The sequence below is a fragment of the Rhinolophus sinicus genome, linkage group LG07 (assembly GCF_036562045.2).
Source record: "Rhinolophus sinicus isolate RSC01 linkage group LG07, ASM3656204v1, whole genome shotgun sequence".
NCBI classification, from domain to species: Eukaryota; Metazoa; Chordata; class Mammalia; order Chiroptera; family Rhinolophidae; genus Rhinolophus; species Rhinolophus sinicus.
In genome coordinates, this window is record NC_133757.1 from 7514266 (window position 1) to 7529985 (window position 15720).

Consider the following 15720-nt stretch of genomic DNA (forward strand, 5'->3'; position numbering starts at 1 on the left):
AGCTGCCGAGCCCCTCGTTTTCAAGGGGCTGGAGCTGCAGACTGGTCGTGTGTGTTGAGGTTTGCTTCAAAGGCTAATATTGCAGCAACTGGCGGTGACTCAACTCAGTGATTCAATGTGCCTTCTGAAAACAGTTATGCTAACCTTTCATTTTCTTTAAAAAATACGCAATGGGGAAAATAGCACGTCCCCCGTACCCAGCAAGAGGCAGTGTCATAGAGCTTGCATGTCTGCTGAGGAAAAGCAAACTAGGCCGCAGAGGATTTGAGGGGGGATGTGAGCATCTAAGACTTGCCTGAGACACAGGGATCCAGCCTGGTAAGGAGGGAAGTGAGCCCAGGAGGGCTGAAAAGGTGAGCAGATCAGCGGATTGTGGACCCAGATGAACCTCGGAGTTGCTGGAACTGAGCTACTGGGGGCAGGGCCATAATTTGTGGAGCTCAGGGCAAAATATGAATGTAGATCTCTTGTTCATAAAGCACATACAAAGCATCATTAAAGGTACTGAAATATAAAGCTTTTCCTTTTCTTCCACATTCTCTTTCTCTCAACCTGCCCTGATGGCTTTTTATTTGCTATTTAATGCGACACTCCCTGGGGCACGAAGATATTCACGGGGTGCGAGCAGACTCCGGGGACCCCAGGACTCAGTGCTCTGCCTACAAGCTACTGGACAGCCCCATGCATCGTGCGCGACCAGGAGGGGGAGGTCGAGCCAGGCATCTCCCCACCCCGAGGGCCTACTGCCCCAACCCACAGAGGGTGGACAACCCCTAGGGCATTGCAACTGCCTCCCTCACCAGGACACACTAGGTACCTGGGTGTGGGGGAGAGGCCTGGCCCTGCCTTGTCGCTGGCAGAACGCCAGTGGCACCTTCCACCCAAGCCCTGCTACCACCCGTTGTCCCCAGATGCCATGGAATGTGCACACCCAAACCCAACTCTCCCCTTGCCCGCACTCCCTGGGCGGAGGAGGGTGGCAGTGATTGTGTGGGGAGGCCTGGGGTCCCAGGGAACAGGGGAGCTGGGAGCCTGAGAACTCGTCCCGGGGAGATGGGAAGGCAGCAGGAGGAGGAACAGTGCGTGAGCTAAGGCTCCAAGCCCCCGGCACATATTCCCTCATCTCACTGGACTTACACAACACAAATTCAAAGACAAAATGAAGACAATGACCTCAGAGCATTAAACCAGCAAGCAGGGGGCCCTTCTGAGCCTCGGGCCTGTGAGGACACAGGTCACACGCCCATAAAGCAGCCTTGCTGGGGGAGAAGGTGATGGGCCAAGAGTGAGATGCTGGGATTCGGATTAGAGATGGTGGATGTCATCAGTAATGACGAGGTCAAGGTGATGACCAAGGAAGGGTGGCTTCATGGAGCAGGTGAGCAGCAGGCGAGACCACAGAGCCGAGGGGCCCAGGCAGGGAGGATGCGCTACATGGACGGAGGTCACCAACACAGACAGCACTCAGAAGAATGGTGCCATCAAGCTGCCAACACCCGTTTCCCCAAATGACATGTCACTGTTGCTGAATAGGGATGGGAGACGTGGAACAGATGGGACAAATGGGAAGGTGGGCAGGGGTGGCAGGGTTCAGGTGGGAGAGATCAGAGAAGTGGGGCAACTGGAGGGAGAAAGGTTTTTGTTCCGCAAAAATGCAGAGAAAGAGCAAATGAAAACTGAAACAACCTTCCCCCTCGCTCTTTATGGACACCACCATAATATTTAGTCTCCTTTAAGCTATAGCAAGACATGTTTGCTTTTCCAATGCTTCCTTACTCTTGTTGTTTAAACCACAAAATGTCAACAGTTGCAAACAGGGGCCCAAAGGCCACAGAGTGTATACATTCTGCGGCATTCAAAGCAGGAAGAACAATGTCTCTGTCAAGTGTAACTCGTCTTCTCCATAGGTCAGCCTCTTCGATTCCCCCACTTTTATCCACTGACCTCATCTCGGCCAATTCTACTGCAACAGTGGCCAAGACACATTTATAAAAATCAATGAATGTGAAATGAAGGAATGAAAGAACAAACAAATCAGGATCTTAAAAGTGGGGTTAGCCCAATAATTGGGGTTAAGCTTGGCATTTCAGTCTGGGTAAGAGACTCTGGACGCAGCCTGGTTTTCAGCCGTCTATAAGGTTACAGGCTCAGGATTCGGGGGAGCAAAGAGAACAGCTTACGATCCACCAGCCACTCAAGGGAAAGGGCTAATGGTGTCACTCTGGTAGGCTCAGCACTCAACACACAGCAGCCGCTCAGTGTCTGCCGAACGGAACTGAAGGCACAGTGTCTCCTCACTCCCCATGATCGCCTAGAGCTTATGCCATATTCAAAGAAGTTGCCCATTTTTTCCTGAAAATAAGACCTAGCTGGACCATCAGCTGTAATGCGGCTTTTGGAGCAAAAATTAATATAAGACCCGGTCTTATTTTACTGTAATGTAAGACCAGATATAATGTAATATAAATACCAGGTATGATATAATATATAATATAATATAATATAATATAATATAATATAATATAATATAATATAATATAATATACTGGGTCTTATATTGATTTTTGTTCCAAAATATGCATTAGAACTGATGGTCTGGCTAGGTCTTATTTCCGGGAAAACATGGTATCATTGTTTTCAAATTGATTTTTTAAAAGTTTAAAGATATATAATCTCCTCTAGATAAAAATAATTTGAGATGGTCAATGACACAGGGCATATTACAATAAGTTAATATATATTCATGACATAACATGGGAACATAGAGAATATTCTAACCACAGGGCCAATGGTTTCTCTGAGCTGCCTGGTACCCACAGCGAAGAGGAAAATACCACGAGTCGCATGCTCTCATTATCCGATTCTGGTGCCTTGATTAACGAAAGTGACTTGTTAGTTAGCACTTCCATTAGAATAGTCAGTCCTTAATTCACCGGCATGTCTTACTTCTCCCTTGCCACAGAAAGTGGTCTTGACGGTTTCAGGAAACAAGTTTGGGAAACGGAACCCACCCCGCCATGAATGAGAGGTGATAGGCTCATTGTGAGCCTTTGTACTTTTGGACTCTCAGGGGATTGACTACATAGGAAATTAGAGCTTTCCAGAGTATGACCAGGAATCCCAAAGACCCAAAGCCAGTAAGAAATATAAAAAAATACATGAAGGCAACAGCTAACCAGGAAGAGGTCTCTAATAAACTCCCTGGGAAATCAGGCTGCACTTGGTCCAAGGTCCACGTCGTCCGGGCTGGGCAGGAAAGGAGAACTAAGCAACTCGAGTCCCCCCACTCCTCCCTTCGCGTGGCTCTGTCTGTCCTTCCCATCTCAGCTTGATGTCACCTCAGATAAGCTTTCCTGCTACGTTATCTACAGAGGTCTCCCCAGGCCCCATTGCCTTCTACCTCTTCCTCCACGCGTTCCTGCTCTGTACTTATCACCACATGTACTCCCATTTACCTGTTTCCCACACTAGATGGTAATCTTACGGCATTTGCCCGTTGCTGATACATCTCCAACGCTTAACACAGTGTTCGGCCAAGATAGATGCTCAATTAACAGTGATAGAATCTGTGAATGAATAAGGGATATGTGAAAGAATGAATAAGCCAGGCCTTGAAAGATCATTGGGATTTAAAATTGGATAATAATTTGCAAAACATCTTGGAATTCACGTAAGCTCCTCTCCACTGATATCACAGAGAAATGGGCAAAATTAAGGGCTATTTAATCCAGCAAAACCAAAGCAGCAGCAGCAGCAAAGCAGTACAGTCTCCCCGACAGAAAGAGCACATGACATCAGTTTCTCTGTCCCTGCCCCTTTGGTCACCGAGGGCTTCACCTCACTTGGGTCTTAAAAGCATTTAGCTCCCAGCACACGTAGCTTCTCTAGGACAAGGTGTTGATCACTCACACTAAGGCTGGCACACTTTTTCTGTGAAAGACCAAAAAGTAATACTTTTGACTTCATGGGCCATCTGGTCTCCATCCTACCTACTCAACTCTGCTGTTTTAGGCAGAAAGCAGCCATAGACGCTACATAAAGGAATGGACACGGCTATGTTTCAATTAAACTTTATTTACAAAAACAGATGGAGGGCCAGATTGGGGCTGCAGACTGCAGTCGGCCAACCCTGTACTCTAACACACTATTACACATGTACTAAACTGTCCGATGGAACCAGTGCATAGCCCATCTCAGTGAAGAGGACAGAAGACATTCCCAATGGGCCACCGACAAATTCAGTCCCAACAACCCGGGACCTGCTTTGCCAGAACCATAAATAATAGTCCGAATCCAGTTCCCTGAAGAGAGTGCCAAAGTGAAAAAAAGCCATTACCATATTAAGAGAAAAACATAGCCAAAGAATTTCCTTCAATCAACTAAGTTCTTGAAACGGGGCCAGAGAACACAGAAGGGCTGGTTTGTACAGCGTGGGGAACTGAAACATTTCACATTCCAAACCGAGCTGCAATCAGGGCTGTAAAGAGCCCGTCCTCAGCAGCCCCAGGACAAAGGCTGGCACAGAGGAATAAAGCGGCCTCCACTTTGCGGTCCGGATTTACATTGCCTAATGAAATATTGATTTCCACTCCTCTAAAAATGGCAGCAATCAATACAGTAATGGAAACCTGGGAACATCAGCAGGGTCTGCAGCATGTTTAGCACGTTTAACGGCAGGCCTGTAAGTTCAGGGAGACAAAGAACGGAGACCACAAAAAGACCAATACAGAGAGAGTGAGGGGAAGGAATCCAAAATGGAAAAACACAGAAACAAAAGAAGAGGGTAACTCTGGCAGAGCAGTCCACACTCCAGGTTCCCAGTTGCTTTGCGAGGGTAAGTGACAGACTCTAGAAGAGGGGAAGCCATTCCGGTGCAGGCCCTGTGTTATCTGATTCACTTTTGGATGAGCTCATTCGGCTTAGTCAGCGCTTCTGACAATCAAGTTGCCTGAGAAGTGGCTGACAGGCTGGCATGAGTCATGCCGAACCCAGCCACTCCCCTCCTAGCCATCATCCCAGGGACACCTGGACCATCCTCACCTGGGAGAACGCAGGGCAGATTCACCACACACAGGGCCGAACTCCAAGAGACAGGCCTGGAGACCAGAGTCTGCTCATCTGCTCCTGGGACTTGCGTGTGAAAGGCCCCAGGCCCTCAACCCAGAGGGGCCCCAGTTCTGAACTTCAGGAAGATTGTGCTGTCAGCATTTCCTGCTCCAGCAGCCAGCTCAGCAGTAAAAGGACCCTCCAAAAACAAAGCCGCTCCCGCCTCCAGGTCTCACTCTTCAGCCACTTCAAACAGGTCTGTAGGTGGCATCTGGCCTGAAGGTGGCCAGGGATAGACGCAGGCCTCAGGAGTGAGGGAAGAAAACCACCTCACTAGCCTCAACAAGGCTGCTTCCAGATATTTCCCTGGCTGTTGGCGTCAGGAAAAGTGCCCACAGGAAACCTTACCACCTTCCCAGCACCTTGAGTTACCAAAGACCACAAGCTACTGTGGCCTGGCAAAGCCAGGAGTCATCAAGTCCCAGACAGTCCTTGGGATCAGATAAGCACTGACCGAGAAGTCGGGAGGAAAATGAGGTGGCAGGAGGTGGGGAAGAGGGGATTCTGCAACCAGCCTGCTACACCATCATCTCCTCATCTGAAAATGGGACAGCAACTCACCACGCAAGCCCCAGGTGCCTTTCCACTCTGCATCCTGGAGCATGGGCCCTGCGTCTTTCTGAGCAGAGGGCTCTGACACACTGGGGACACTGCATACTCAGGATACCTACCACCTGACAAGTGTTTCCCTCACACTCTAGCAACGGAGACAAACTTAAATCAGCAAATAATTAAGTCAAGTGTAAGCTATGATAAGGAGATGAGGAAATGAACAGTGAAATGGGATTGTCTCTGAGGTGACGTGTCCCCAGAGTGACATGGGCGTAAGGAGGCAATAGAGGAGGGGGTGGCTAAGCAGAGTGGGGGAGGGGTAGACAGAGGTGATGAGGTTGGGGAGTCAGAGGGGACACCCCATCAGGCGGGGCCTCCCAGGCCCTAGAGGAGTTAAGATCTCTCTGTGAGAACAGTGGGAAACGTGTCAAGGGTTGTATACAGCGTGGACAGGACATGGCCTGAACGCTGCAATCATCAAGGGGCGTCTGCTTTTCTCCTGTGTTTCCTCATCAACACAGCTGGACAAAACAGCTGAAACACAAGTAACTTTCCCCTCATTCCTTCTTCAAAACATCTCTGGTGTTTCTGTCCCATACTCTGGCCTAAGGCAACCAAATAGCTCTCCTTTTACCTCCCTCCCTCCCTGTGTCCCTTTCTCTTTCCTTTTCTGAACTACTCAGGAAGAAAAACTGCACAGACAAAAGGCTGCTATTGGATAAAAATTTACAGTGTTCTCCGAACACGCCCAGTGTCGTGTTAAACACATTTGGAAACAGTTTGTATCTGAAGCTGAACTAGTTTGCCCTCCAAGCTGCTTCCTATTAAAATGTTTGCATGCGCACTGTGCTTACTTCCCGCAGCTGGCATTCCCTCTCCAGGCGAATGCTGGCCCCAGCCGGCCCCATCCCAGGAAAGGGGAGTTACAAATCTGAGGACAGAAGGGGAAGGCCTGCAGGGGAACACCCTCCTCCTCCAGGTGGTGGGGGCCGCAGGCCAGACAAGAGCCGGCTGCTGGCTCCGTGAGCCTTCTTCCGAAAGTTCTCCCGGCTCAAAACTCAGCAGGGAAAGTGAGCGCACATGTGTGCGTTCAGCAGTGAGAAGCAAAAAAAGCATCCTTTGGTCGCAAGCCCAGAACGTCTCTGGCAGTCTCAAGCCAAGGGAGGTTTACTGGAGAAGTGAGGGGCGCATCAAGAATGGAAGGAAAATTAGGCAGATCAGGCTCAGAAGGGGCCGGAATTCAGGCAGTACCAGGGGGTCTCAGCAGCAGGGGCTATGTCAGCTTCACCCATGCAGTGTTTCTGTAAGTGGCATCCAGCTACGTCTCCAAGGGGAGGATGTGCTTGGCCTAATGGGTCATGGACACCATGACTGATGGTCCCACCAAGACTGTCCAGTGGAGAAGTAGACCCCAAAGCAAACACTGGCTGCTGCTGCCAAAAAGGTGGCTGGATGACAAGTGGGCAATGACAACAGATGTCCATGGTTATTTCCACTCATTAAAAGTGGCGCGAACACACGCTCAGGAAGGTCAATCACTGTGTAAGTAATGGGGAACACTTTGAGTGAAATCATGACACTGGAGGGAAGAAACGGGCCCCGATTCGGGGCCAACAACTTAGCCCCTGGGCCCCGTATGTGGTGGTGGTCACACCAGTGTCACTGGGTCATTAGAAAATGGCCCTGGGAGGCTGGGCCATGCCTCACACGGCAAGTACCGTTTGGAACAACTTTCAACCATCAAGCTCAATTTTTGCTGGTTCTGTTCTGCCTCCTCTGAGTTTTCTTGCTGTTTCTTCTTTTCTGCTGTTCCTGAGACTGACACAGCGCAAGGCTCACACCTCATCCTTGTCTGCACATTTATTAACTCATGTATTAGCCGAGGTGAGCAGCCTCATTCCAAGCCAGCCTCCGCACCCCCTCCTAAATAATCAATCATCAAACTATGGAACGAGAGGGAAAGAGCTGGAAGAGACGTTTGCACTCTCCCCACTTTCAATGACTATCAGAGAAAAAAAAAGCAGGTTAGTCGGTGGAAAGCGGTCTCCTGTGTGGGTGTCTGTAATTCAATATCCTCTCATTTCCGATTCTATTTCGAAAAGCCACATTAGTTCAACTTTAAATTTTCAAGCCCCTTTTTCTTGGGCTAGAAACACAGCTCAAACAGCATAATGCTGGTGGAAGGGGAAACCTTGGGGGGAGGAGGGGATAGCAGGAGCCAGGTCAGAAACATTCTACAAAGCTGGTCTCTTGAGATCTTTCATATCCTGCCTGGACATGCCAGGGATGACACAAGGATACACACCACCTTGGTTCAAAATCTGAAAAGACTACCCCCAGGCCAGAGCAGTTGACGGTTTGCACCCACACGTTCCAAACACGAAATTACTCAGTGGGGGCAGCTCACGCAGCATCCAGCCCAACCTGCAGAGAGCCCCCACTGCTGACTATTTTCCAAGGGCTCGGTGGAGCTGAAAAGTCCCGATGTGGGGCCACAGGATGTGCTATTCTGGCCGGCCTCCTTCCGGTGAGACTACCACATCCTGGACACCTTTCTAGCGGCATGTTCCTAAACAGGGATGCACCAGCCTTCCCGTGGGCTATTTAAAGTCCAGTCATCCCATCACACCAAGAGGCCAGGCTCCATGCCTCCACTGATGCCACAGGCTTGAGCAATAAGGGAGCAGCTCCCTGGCTGGCTTAGGAGGCTATAACTTTACTACAGCACAGCTGTGTGGCTCTGGGCAGGTTACGTACGCTCTCTGAGCCTCTGTTTCTTCCTCTATAAAATGGGGATAATACAGCTATTGTGTAGATTAGGTGAAAGTTACAAGTGAAGGCAGATCCTGTCCCAGCATTAGAGCTTATCGAATAGAAGTTATTGTGATTATACTGTGATCACTAAAAATATTTTGAACGATTCATCATTACTAGTAATTCCACAGAAACTCATAGAAATAATAGGCAACTGTGACCTTGCTAAAGTCCAGTTAACTACACGGGGCCCAGAGCCCTGAGGAACAGCATGGACAAAATCAGCGTGTGCGACCCCACCCTGGTCTGACTTCACAGCCCTCATCCAGGTAAAGTTATGCAGAGAGCTGGAAAAGAAGATTCCGCCTGGTTCTCAGTCGATGATCTTTTCCTGGGCCAGCAACAGGAGTCCAACCTACCCTGCATCTTCTTTCCATGTGAAGTCTGGAAAATGACATGGGCAGGAAGAACCCAAAAATGCAATCTCACTGAGCACATCCCACACAGCAAACCAAACCTCCAGAATCAACGTGCTAACCAGAGGAATTTTTGATGGTCTAATAAGAAGTGGATTTACTTTCAGATGTGAAGACTTTGCTGAACAAATCAACACAGCAAAAACGACTGCAAGGAGAGTATTTAAGTAGAAAGCACAACATTTTCAAACATAGCATTTCCCCAACTGAGCTCACTATCTCTCAGTTTTGAAAAACAAAAAGATTCTATACTTAGATAATTATAATTTGGAGTATACACTTTTTGCATGAGAGTCACGTGCATATTAGCATACTAAAAGTTCTGACAAGTTCTATAAGGAAGAAATCCATTTGCTTTGTTTTAATTCAAAGTTTCCAAAACTTTTTAAAGTATGTTTTTATTAAAAAAACAAAACAAAACAAAACAAACAAACAGAAACCATCTAGTAACCCTGCAAAAACCCAATTTGGGAGACCTGGCTTGTTTTCAAACCTAGAATGCATAAATGAACAAAAATTTGCAGTAACAGTTACCTCAGGGTCAGGAATGGAAGGGAGATTCAATTTTCATTGCTTGTCTACCACTTCCTTATAAACCTATTGCTTTGCTTTATAAAAATGTAAAACACTATTTTTTAAACTCTTTGATTTTACAGCCTGCTTATTACAGAAGCTTCCATGAGCCCATCCTTCCCCACCCCAGACCATACTCAACACCCGCTAAATATTCTCCTTTGGCCCAGATTTGACTGGTGCTCTCACCAGAGGAGCTTGGTGTCTTTTGAACTCTCCAGGTTTTGCCAAGTTTTCGCGAGGGCACCTGAGAACTCGGTTCTGCAGGTGGGGAACACACTTACCTCGTGGTCAATTTTGATCAGTGCGATGTCTGCCTTCTCATCCACATCCTTGATTTTGGCTTCGTAGGTGGCGCCATTCTTCAGCTCAACTTTGACCCGGTGCTTGTTGGTCACCACGTGCGCGTTTGTCACAATCAGTCCATCTTCAGACACGATAAACCCAGATCCACTGGCCACCGGCACCTCTCTCTTAGAAAAAGGAAGCCTAGAACCCAAAGGAGCCCCCAGTTACGCCTGAAACACCTGAAAATCAACTCAACACACTGATGAATTGTTCTACAGAAGCAACCCACATCTAACCATCGTTAGTGTACATGTTGGGCTTCTAACATCAGAAAAGGGAACATTGGGTGGACTTTTACATGCATCAAAAAATTCCACTTAGAAAATGTTCTTCAGAGCCAGAGGTTCTTAAAACATCTAGAGGGTCAAGAATGCAGATTTAAATAGGCAACTGGGAAAACATCCTAAGGGAGAAACGTTGTCTTCCCGTAGGAATATATTCAGTGGCTTTTTGACACTTTAAAGGGTCTCAGAAATAGCTCTGATGTTCTGTGCATGGCAGCATGTGTTGCTGGAGGCCTCCGAGGCCACAGGAGAAAGGAAGGCCCTCTTTACTTGCGAAACAATTCGATGTGAACCACAGCCGGGGCAATCTTCTCCACCACGTCGGCAATGAAGTTGTACTTGTGGCGCAAACTGTTGGGGTCTTCCTGCCCTGAGAACAAAAGCAAAGAGGAGACACTTAAAAATACTGTGCTCTGTGCAGTGGTCGCCTGGAGAAAGGTATGGGTGAGAGGTCCTTTGGAAGCCTGAAGGGGGCTGAGGACAAGGTCCTCTGGCTCTCGAGAAGGTCCCCACTCAGATAAGACAGCAGCCTCTTTGCTTGGCTTCCTTCTTTCAATAGTTTCACCACAAAAATGTTTTGCCAGAGGCGCCAGTAAATACCTGAACCTCCTACCAGCTATTCCCAACTGGTCACCCAAGGGTCCCCTTGCCATGACATCCTCCTCCTCCAGTGTCCCTTCCCCAATTCCTGCAGCACCACGAAAAAGCAGCCCTTTTCAGCACATTGCCACCATCCAGGGGCGGGCTGAGGCTGTTTCTGACGAGATGCCCATCAGCTCTCATAGATATTAAAAGGCCATTATGAAAACGCATTAAGGCAAAGACACAGGTCCTGTCTTCCCCATCGATACCACAAGGTGAACAGAGGCCACCGTCTGTCCCAAGAGCAGTTTCTGCCACACCTTAACCAGTCATTGCAAACCCCAGAACTTCCCAGGCAGAAAGGCACAAGAGGTGCCTTGATACCATTGGGGAAAAAGGAGAGAGAGAAATCAAATGACAGTAATTTTCTGGATAAAAATATACACTAGAATTAGTGAACCCCCTTCCCATATGGTGGGCATTTTCAAAGCTACTTTCAGACAAATCTATCACAGACCAATGTGGGGCTCCCAGCAAGACAAAGTTAGTTTCCATCAACAGATGTAGACACCGATTCAGAAATGAGCTCCTGGAGACTCAGGGTGCCAGGACACCCATTTTGCTGGCATGTGTGGTGACAGAGACATTACCCCAGAAGTACAACCAGGCCCCAAATCCCGGCCACCTGCTGATATCCCCCAACAAGTCTCTCTCTAGAGGGGTTCTCGGCTAGTCTGCAGCCAAGAACCCACAGTGCTTTCCTTTCTCTCTCCTCACCTCCTCCTGGCCCATCAGCCCAGCTCAGCGCTGCACAAAGCATGCTCCAGGGAACAGCGGCTCTGCCAGACCCTCGTGACCACTCGGCCCCATGGAGAAACTGGCAGGATGCTTTCAGAAACCTTTATGGCATTCTGGCAGAGAAATCTTACGCCTGTTGCATCCAAAAATTTTAAATTAGGACTTGTATTGTGTCTTTTTTATTGCATTTTGGTAGTCATTTATTTTTAGCTTATTGTACAAAAGTATTGCCCCATGATGGATAGGAGAGAAACGGAAAAGAAACCGGTTCCTTCACCACAGGTGGTCTAAGAGGCACTGGTCTATCCCCCCCCTTTCGCTCCCCATCACAGCTCACTCAGTAGGATTCACAACACGCCCCTCAAGTTTAAAAGCACACCACTGGCCTGCAAAAGTGCCCCTCTCACACACACACACACACACACACACACATACACACTCACACACACACACTCACACACACATACATACTCACACAAGCACAAACCAACACCGACACTTACACATTCATGCACACATGCTCACACACACACACTCACACACTCTCACACAAACGTACTCACACTCATGTGCATGCACACACATACACTCACACGTACACACATAAGCACACCCACACAATACATGCATACTCATACATACACTCACACACACTCACATACACATACATACACTCATATACACATATTCATAGATACACATATCCACATACATCCTCTAGGAATGTGTATATTCCTCCCTCCATGAGAGAGAGACAGTCATTTCCGGGCTGTAGGCGATCAGTGAGACCTGTGACACTTTCAAGTCCTCTGGGTTTCAAGTTCTCAGAGCTACATATCCACATGGGCAGCACAGCGTCTACAGAGATTGTGTCCTCAGTTCCTGCCATGGCTTTGTGTCCCCATCAGGGACCTCAGAAACCCAACTCAATACCACTGAACCACAGGGACATCTCGGGAACAGCCTGCTTCTGCTAAGCTTTCCTTCTTGGAAGTGAGAGACCATCGATGACAAAGGGGCCTTCTCTGAGCTGGCTACTGGACTCTGAGCTGCTTTATTTCAGGGCTGGAATCTGCTCTCTTTTGCATAACGTGATATTCTAAGGTACAGAAAAAGCCCTGCCACTTCTAGGCAAGATAAACTAATTCAACAAATTCATGCTAGCATTATGTTATTATTTTTGTTTTAAAACCGTTTCCTATGCTACCTTATTTTTGTTTTCCCCTTCTTCCTGTGGAAGAGGAAAATCAGGTATTGTTCCCATATGATACTTAGGGAAACTGAGGCTCACAGACTTCAAAGGACTTCTCCATAGATGCTAAATTCTCTTAATAGAGAGTGTAAATAACAAGAAAATCTGAGAAAATCCATAACTTTTTCACTTAATATTGGCTCCATCCATATCTGCTACCTTCCCAGGTTTCCAGGTATTTACACTTACTTGGTACGTTTCCCTGAGTTCTCCAATGAGAGGTAGAGATAAGGGGACAGAAGCGTTCTTTCTCAACCCAGAACTGGGTGAACACCACCCAGACACAGCTGTAAGCAAACCATCTGGGCTTCCTCAGCCCAGCTCCCTGGGAAAAGGCCAGAGCGGGTTTCACTCTAATAAGTGAACCCACTAGGGAAGCGTGGAGTTTCTGAGACCCTCACAAGAAGGACGATTATTAGAGAGCCTTGCCACTAAGGATCATTAACTCACTTCCTCTTTCTGTCTTCCAAATAAGCATGGGAGAATTTGCCCACAACAAGAGTGAAAACAAACGGGTATTTCCAGCTAAAATGAGAACTAGTCGCTTTCTCACACCAACTAGAGAAAAGTGCCTCCAGGGTCTGTCCAGCTGGGAAAGCCACATGGGAGAACTGAAAGGACACTGGCCTGGATACTAGAAGAGCTGGTTTCCATCCTCTGTCTGCTGGGTGGCCTCCATTTCCACGTCTGTAAAATGGGGCCAACTGCCTCTAGGATGAGCTGTGAAGTCTATTCCATCGCTAACATTCTATGATGTAATCCCTATCTCCCCCTCTTACCCGAACTTGCTACAGCAAGAGAAGAGCTTGTGGCATTTGAGATTGGGCCTAGGACTTTCCAAATTCTGCAGAGAATAAACAGAAAGGAGGAGCAGACCACACTGAAAAGCCCAACTGACCAGCCTTCATCGTGCAGCGTAGATGACAAAGCAACCAGTGACCTGTATTAACATCACTTGGTGGACCAGTGTCATTGGGAAAATGAAACAGAGCAGAACCAATTGAACATCAACTAATTGTTCACAGATGGGCAAACTGTCAAACCAAAAAGGAAGTGTTTGTCTTCTCCAAACGCAATTTAAGAATGAGGAATAAAAGTGTCTCTAAGAGCAGCTTGGCTCAGGACTTTAAAAGGTTGTCCATCAAACTAGAGGGAGCTGCTGCTGCTGCCTCATGGTGTTTAGAAACCCTGGCTGACCCTATTTGCTCTGATCGCTACTGCCGGTCAACCATCTTCCTTCCAGAGGGGTCAATCTATGTGGAGAATTCCCAGAGATGGTCCCAGGCTGGCCCTGCCACAACCCACTCTCTGAGTGATGCAGATAGATGGAGGGGTGGGGCCTCCAGGCCACTCGGGCTGGGGAGAATGGGTAAGAGCACAAGCTCTGTCTCAGAAGAATCAGAGTATGATACTCAGCACAGTACTTACCTGCTGTGTGACCTTACCATGGTTCCCCAGAAATAAGACCTAGCCAGACCATTAGCTCTAAGGCGTCTTTTGGAGCAAAAATTAATATAAGACCCAGTATATAATATGATATGATATATATGATATGATATGACATGACATATGATATGATATGATGTGATACGATACGATATATGATATACATGATATGCTACCGGGTCTTATATTAATTTTTGCCCCAAAAGACGCATTAGAGCTGATGGTCCGGCGAGCTCTTATTTTTGGGGAAACACGGTAGGTATGTCACCTAACTCCTCCATGTCTCATTGCCTTGCCCATAAAATGTGATGATGATAACACCTACCTCAACGTGTTTTGGATGCTGACTTTACGAGCTACTATATATGAAGTACGTGGTCACGTCACGCCATACACTTTTAAATTTTTTATAAAAAGAACAGGTAAAGGTGGTGCTCAGTAGGCGGCTCTGGACTAATATGACCACCACATACCTCACTGGTACAGCAGAGAAGTAAAGGGAGAGGGGAAGGTGTCTAGAGAACCACTCTCCCCACCCTGGCAAATTTCTGTAGGTCGTGGAGGCTCCTCCTAACAGAACCATCGTGGCCACCACTGCAGAGGCAGAGCCCAAGGGGAAGCTATGAGGTAGGCCTGTTTTTCTGGCTTTGACATGTGTCTATATTTCGCAGCTAACAAAAGTATCCCACAGCCACTGCAGAAGGAAGATGGCGCGCTAGGTCAGCAGAATAATCTAGCCTGAACTGAAGCCCAGCTGAACTTTCAAACTCCCATGGAGCCACCAACCTGCACCAGAAGGAGACAAATATAACTCCCTCTATGAAGTAAGGGTCTTGTTGAGTTAGAAGAACAGATGTGGCAGAAGTAATGAGGATGGGAAGTCACAGGAAGTGTCAAGGCCTGCAACTTCTAAATGTTCCATTATTGTGAAGAAAGCTGGAGCTGATTGGTAGGTATTCTGTAATGGCCTGCCATTTACAGAAAGCTGGCAAGTCAGAATTCAGAAAAGTGACAGTAAGGTATTTTCTACCTTCCTGATTAATTTAAAAAAGGGAAAAGACAAAAATGACCAACATTGGGGATCAAAGAGGGAACATCACTACAGATCCTACAGGCATTAAAAGTTTGAAAAGGAAATATTATGAACAAATTTATGCACATAAATTCTAGAGCTTAGATAAAATGGACAGATTTCTTTAAAAGACATAATTTACCAAAGCTCACTCAAGAAGATACAGATATCCTGAATAATCCTATATCTGTTAAATAAATGGTATTTGTAGTTTAAAAACTGCCCACAAAGAAAATTTCAGGCCCATATGTCTTCATTGGTGAATTCTACCAAACATTTAATAAAAAAAAAAAAATACTAACACTTTACAAACTTTTCCCAAAAACAGAAGATGGGAAACAATGCCCCAACTTATTTCAGGAACTCAGCATTACACTAATTTAAAAGCTAGACAAAAGACAGAAGAAAACTATAGATTAATATCCAGCATTAACATAGAACAAATATCCTTAAATTTTTTAGAAAACAGAATTAAGC

General features: G+C 47.1%; 1 protein-coding gene across 2 annotated transcripts in view; it reads right to left on the bottom strand.

The window, feature by feature from the left end:
* The window catches only part of HTRA1 (HtrA serine peptidase 1), a 50043-nt gene that overhangs the window by 13750 nt on the left and 20573 nt on the right, over window positions 1-15720 (bottom strand). For both annotated transcript variants that reach the window (XM_019752953.2, XM_019752951.2), the window contains exons 2-3: window positions 10364-10463; window positions 9746-9950 (exon numbers count right to left, since the gene is read on the bottom strand). In XM_019752953.2, coding sequence (XP_019608512.2) covers window positions 9746-9950; window positions 10364-10463 — 305 coding nt within the window. The remainder of the gene's footprint in view (window positions 1-9745; window positions 9951-10363; window positions 10464-15720) is intronic.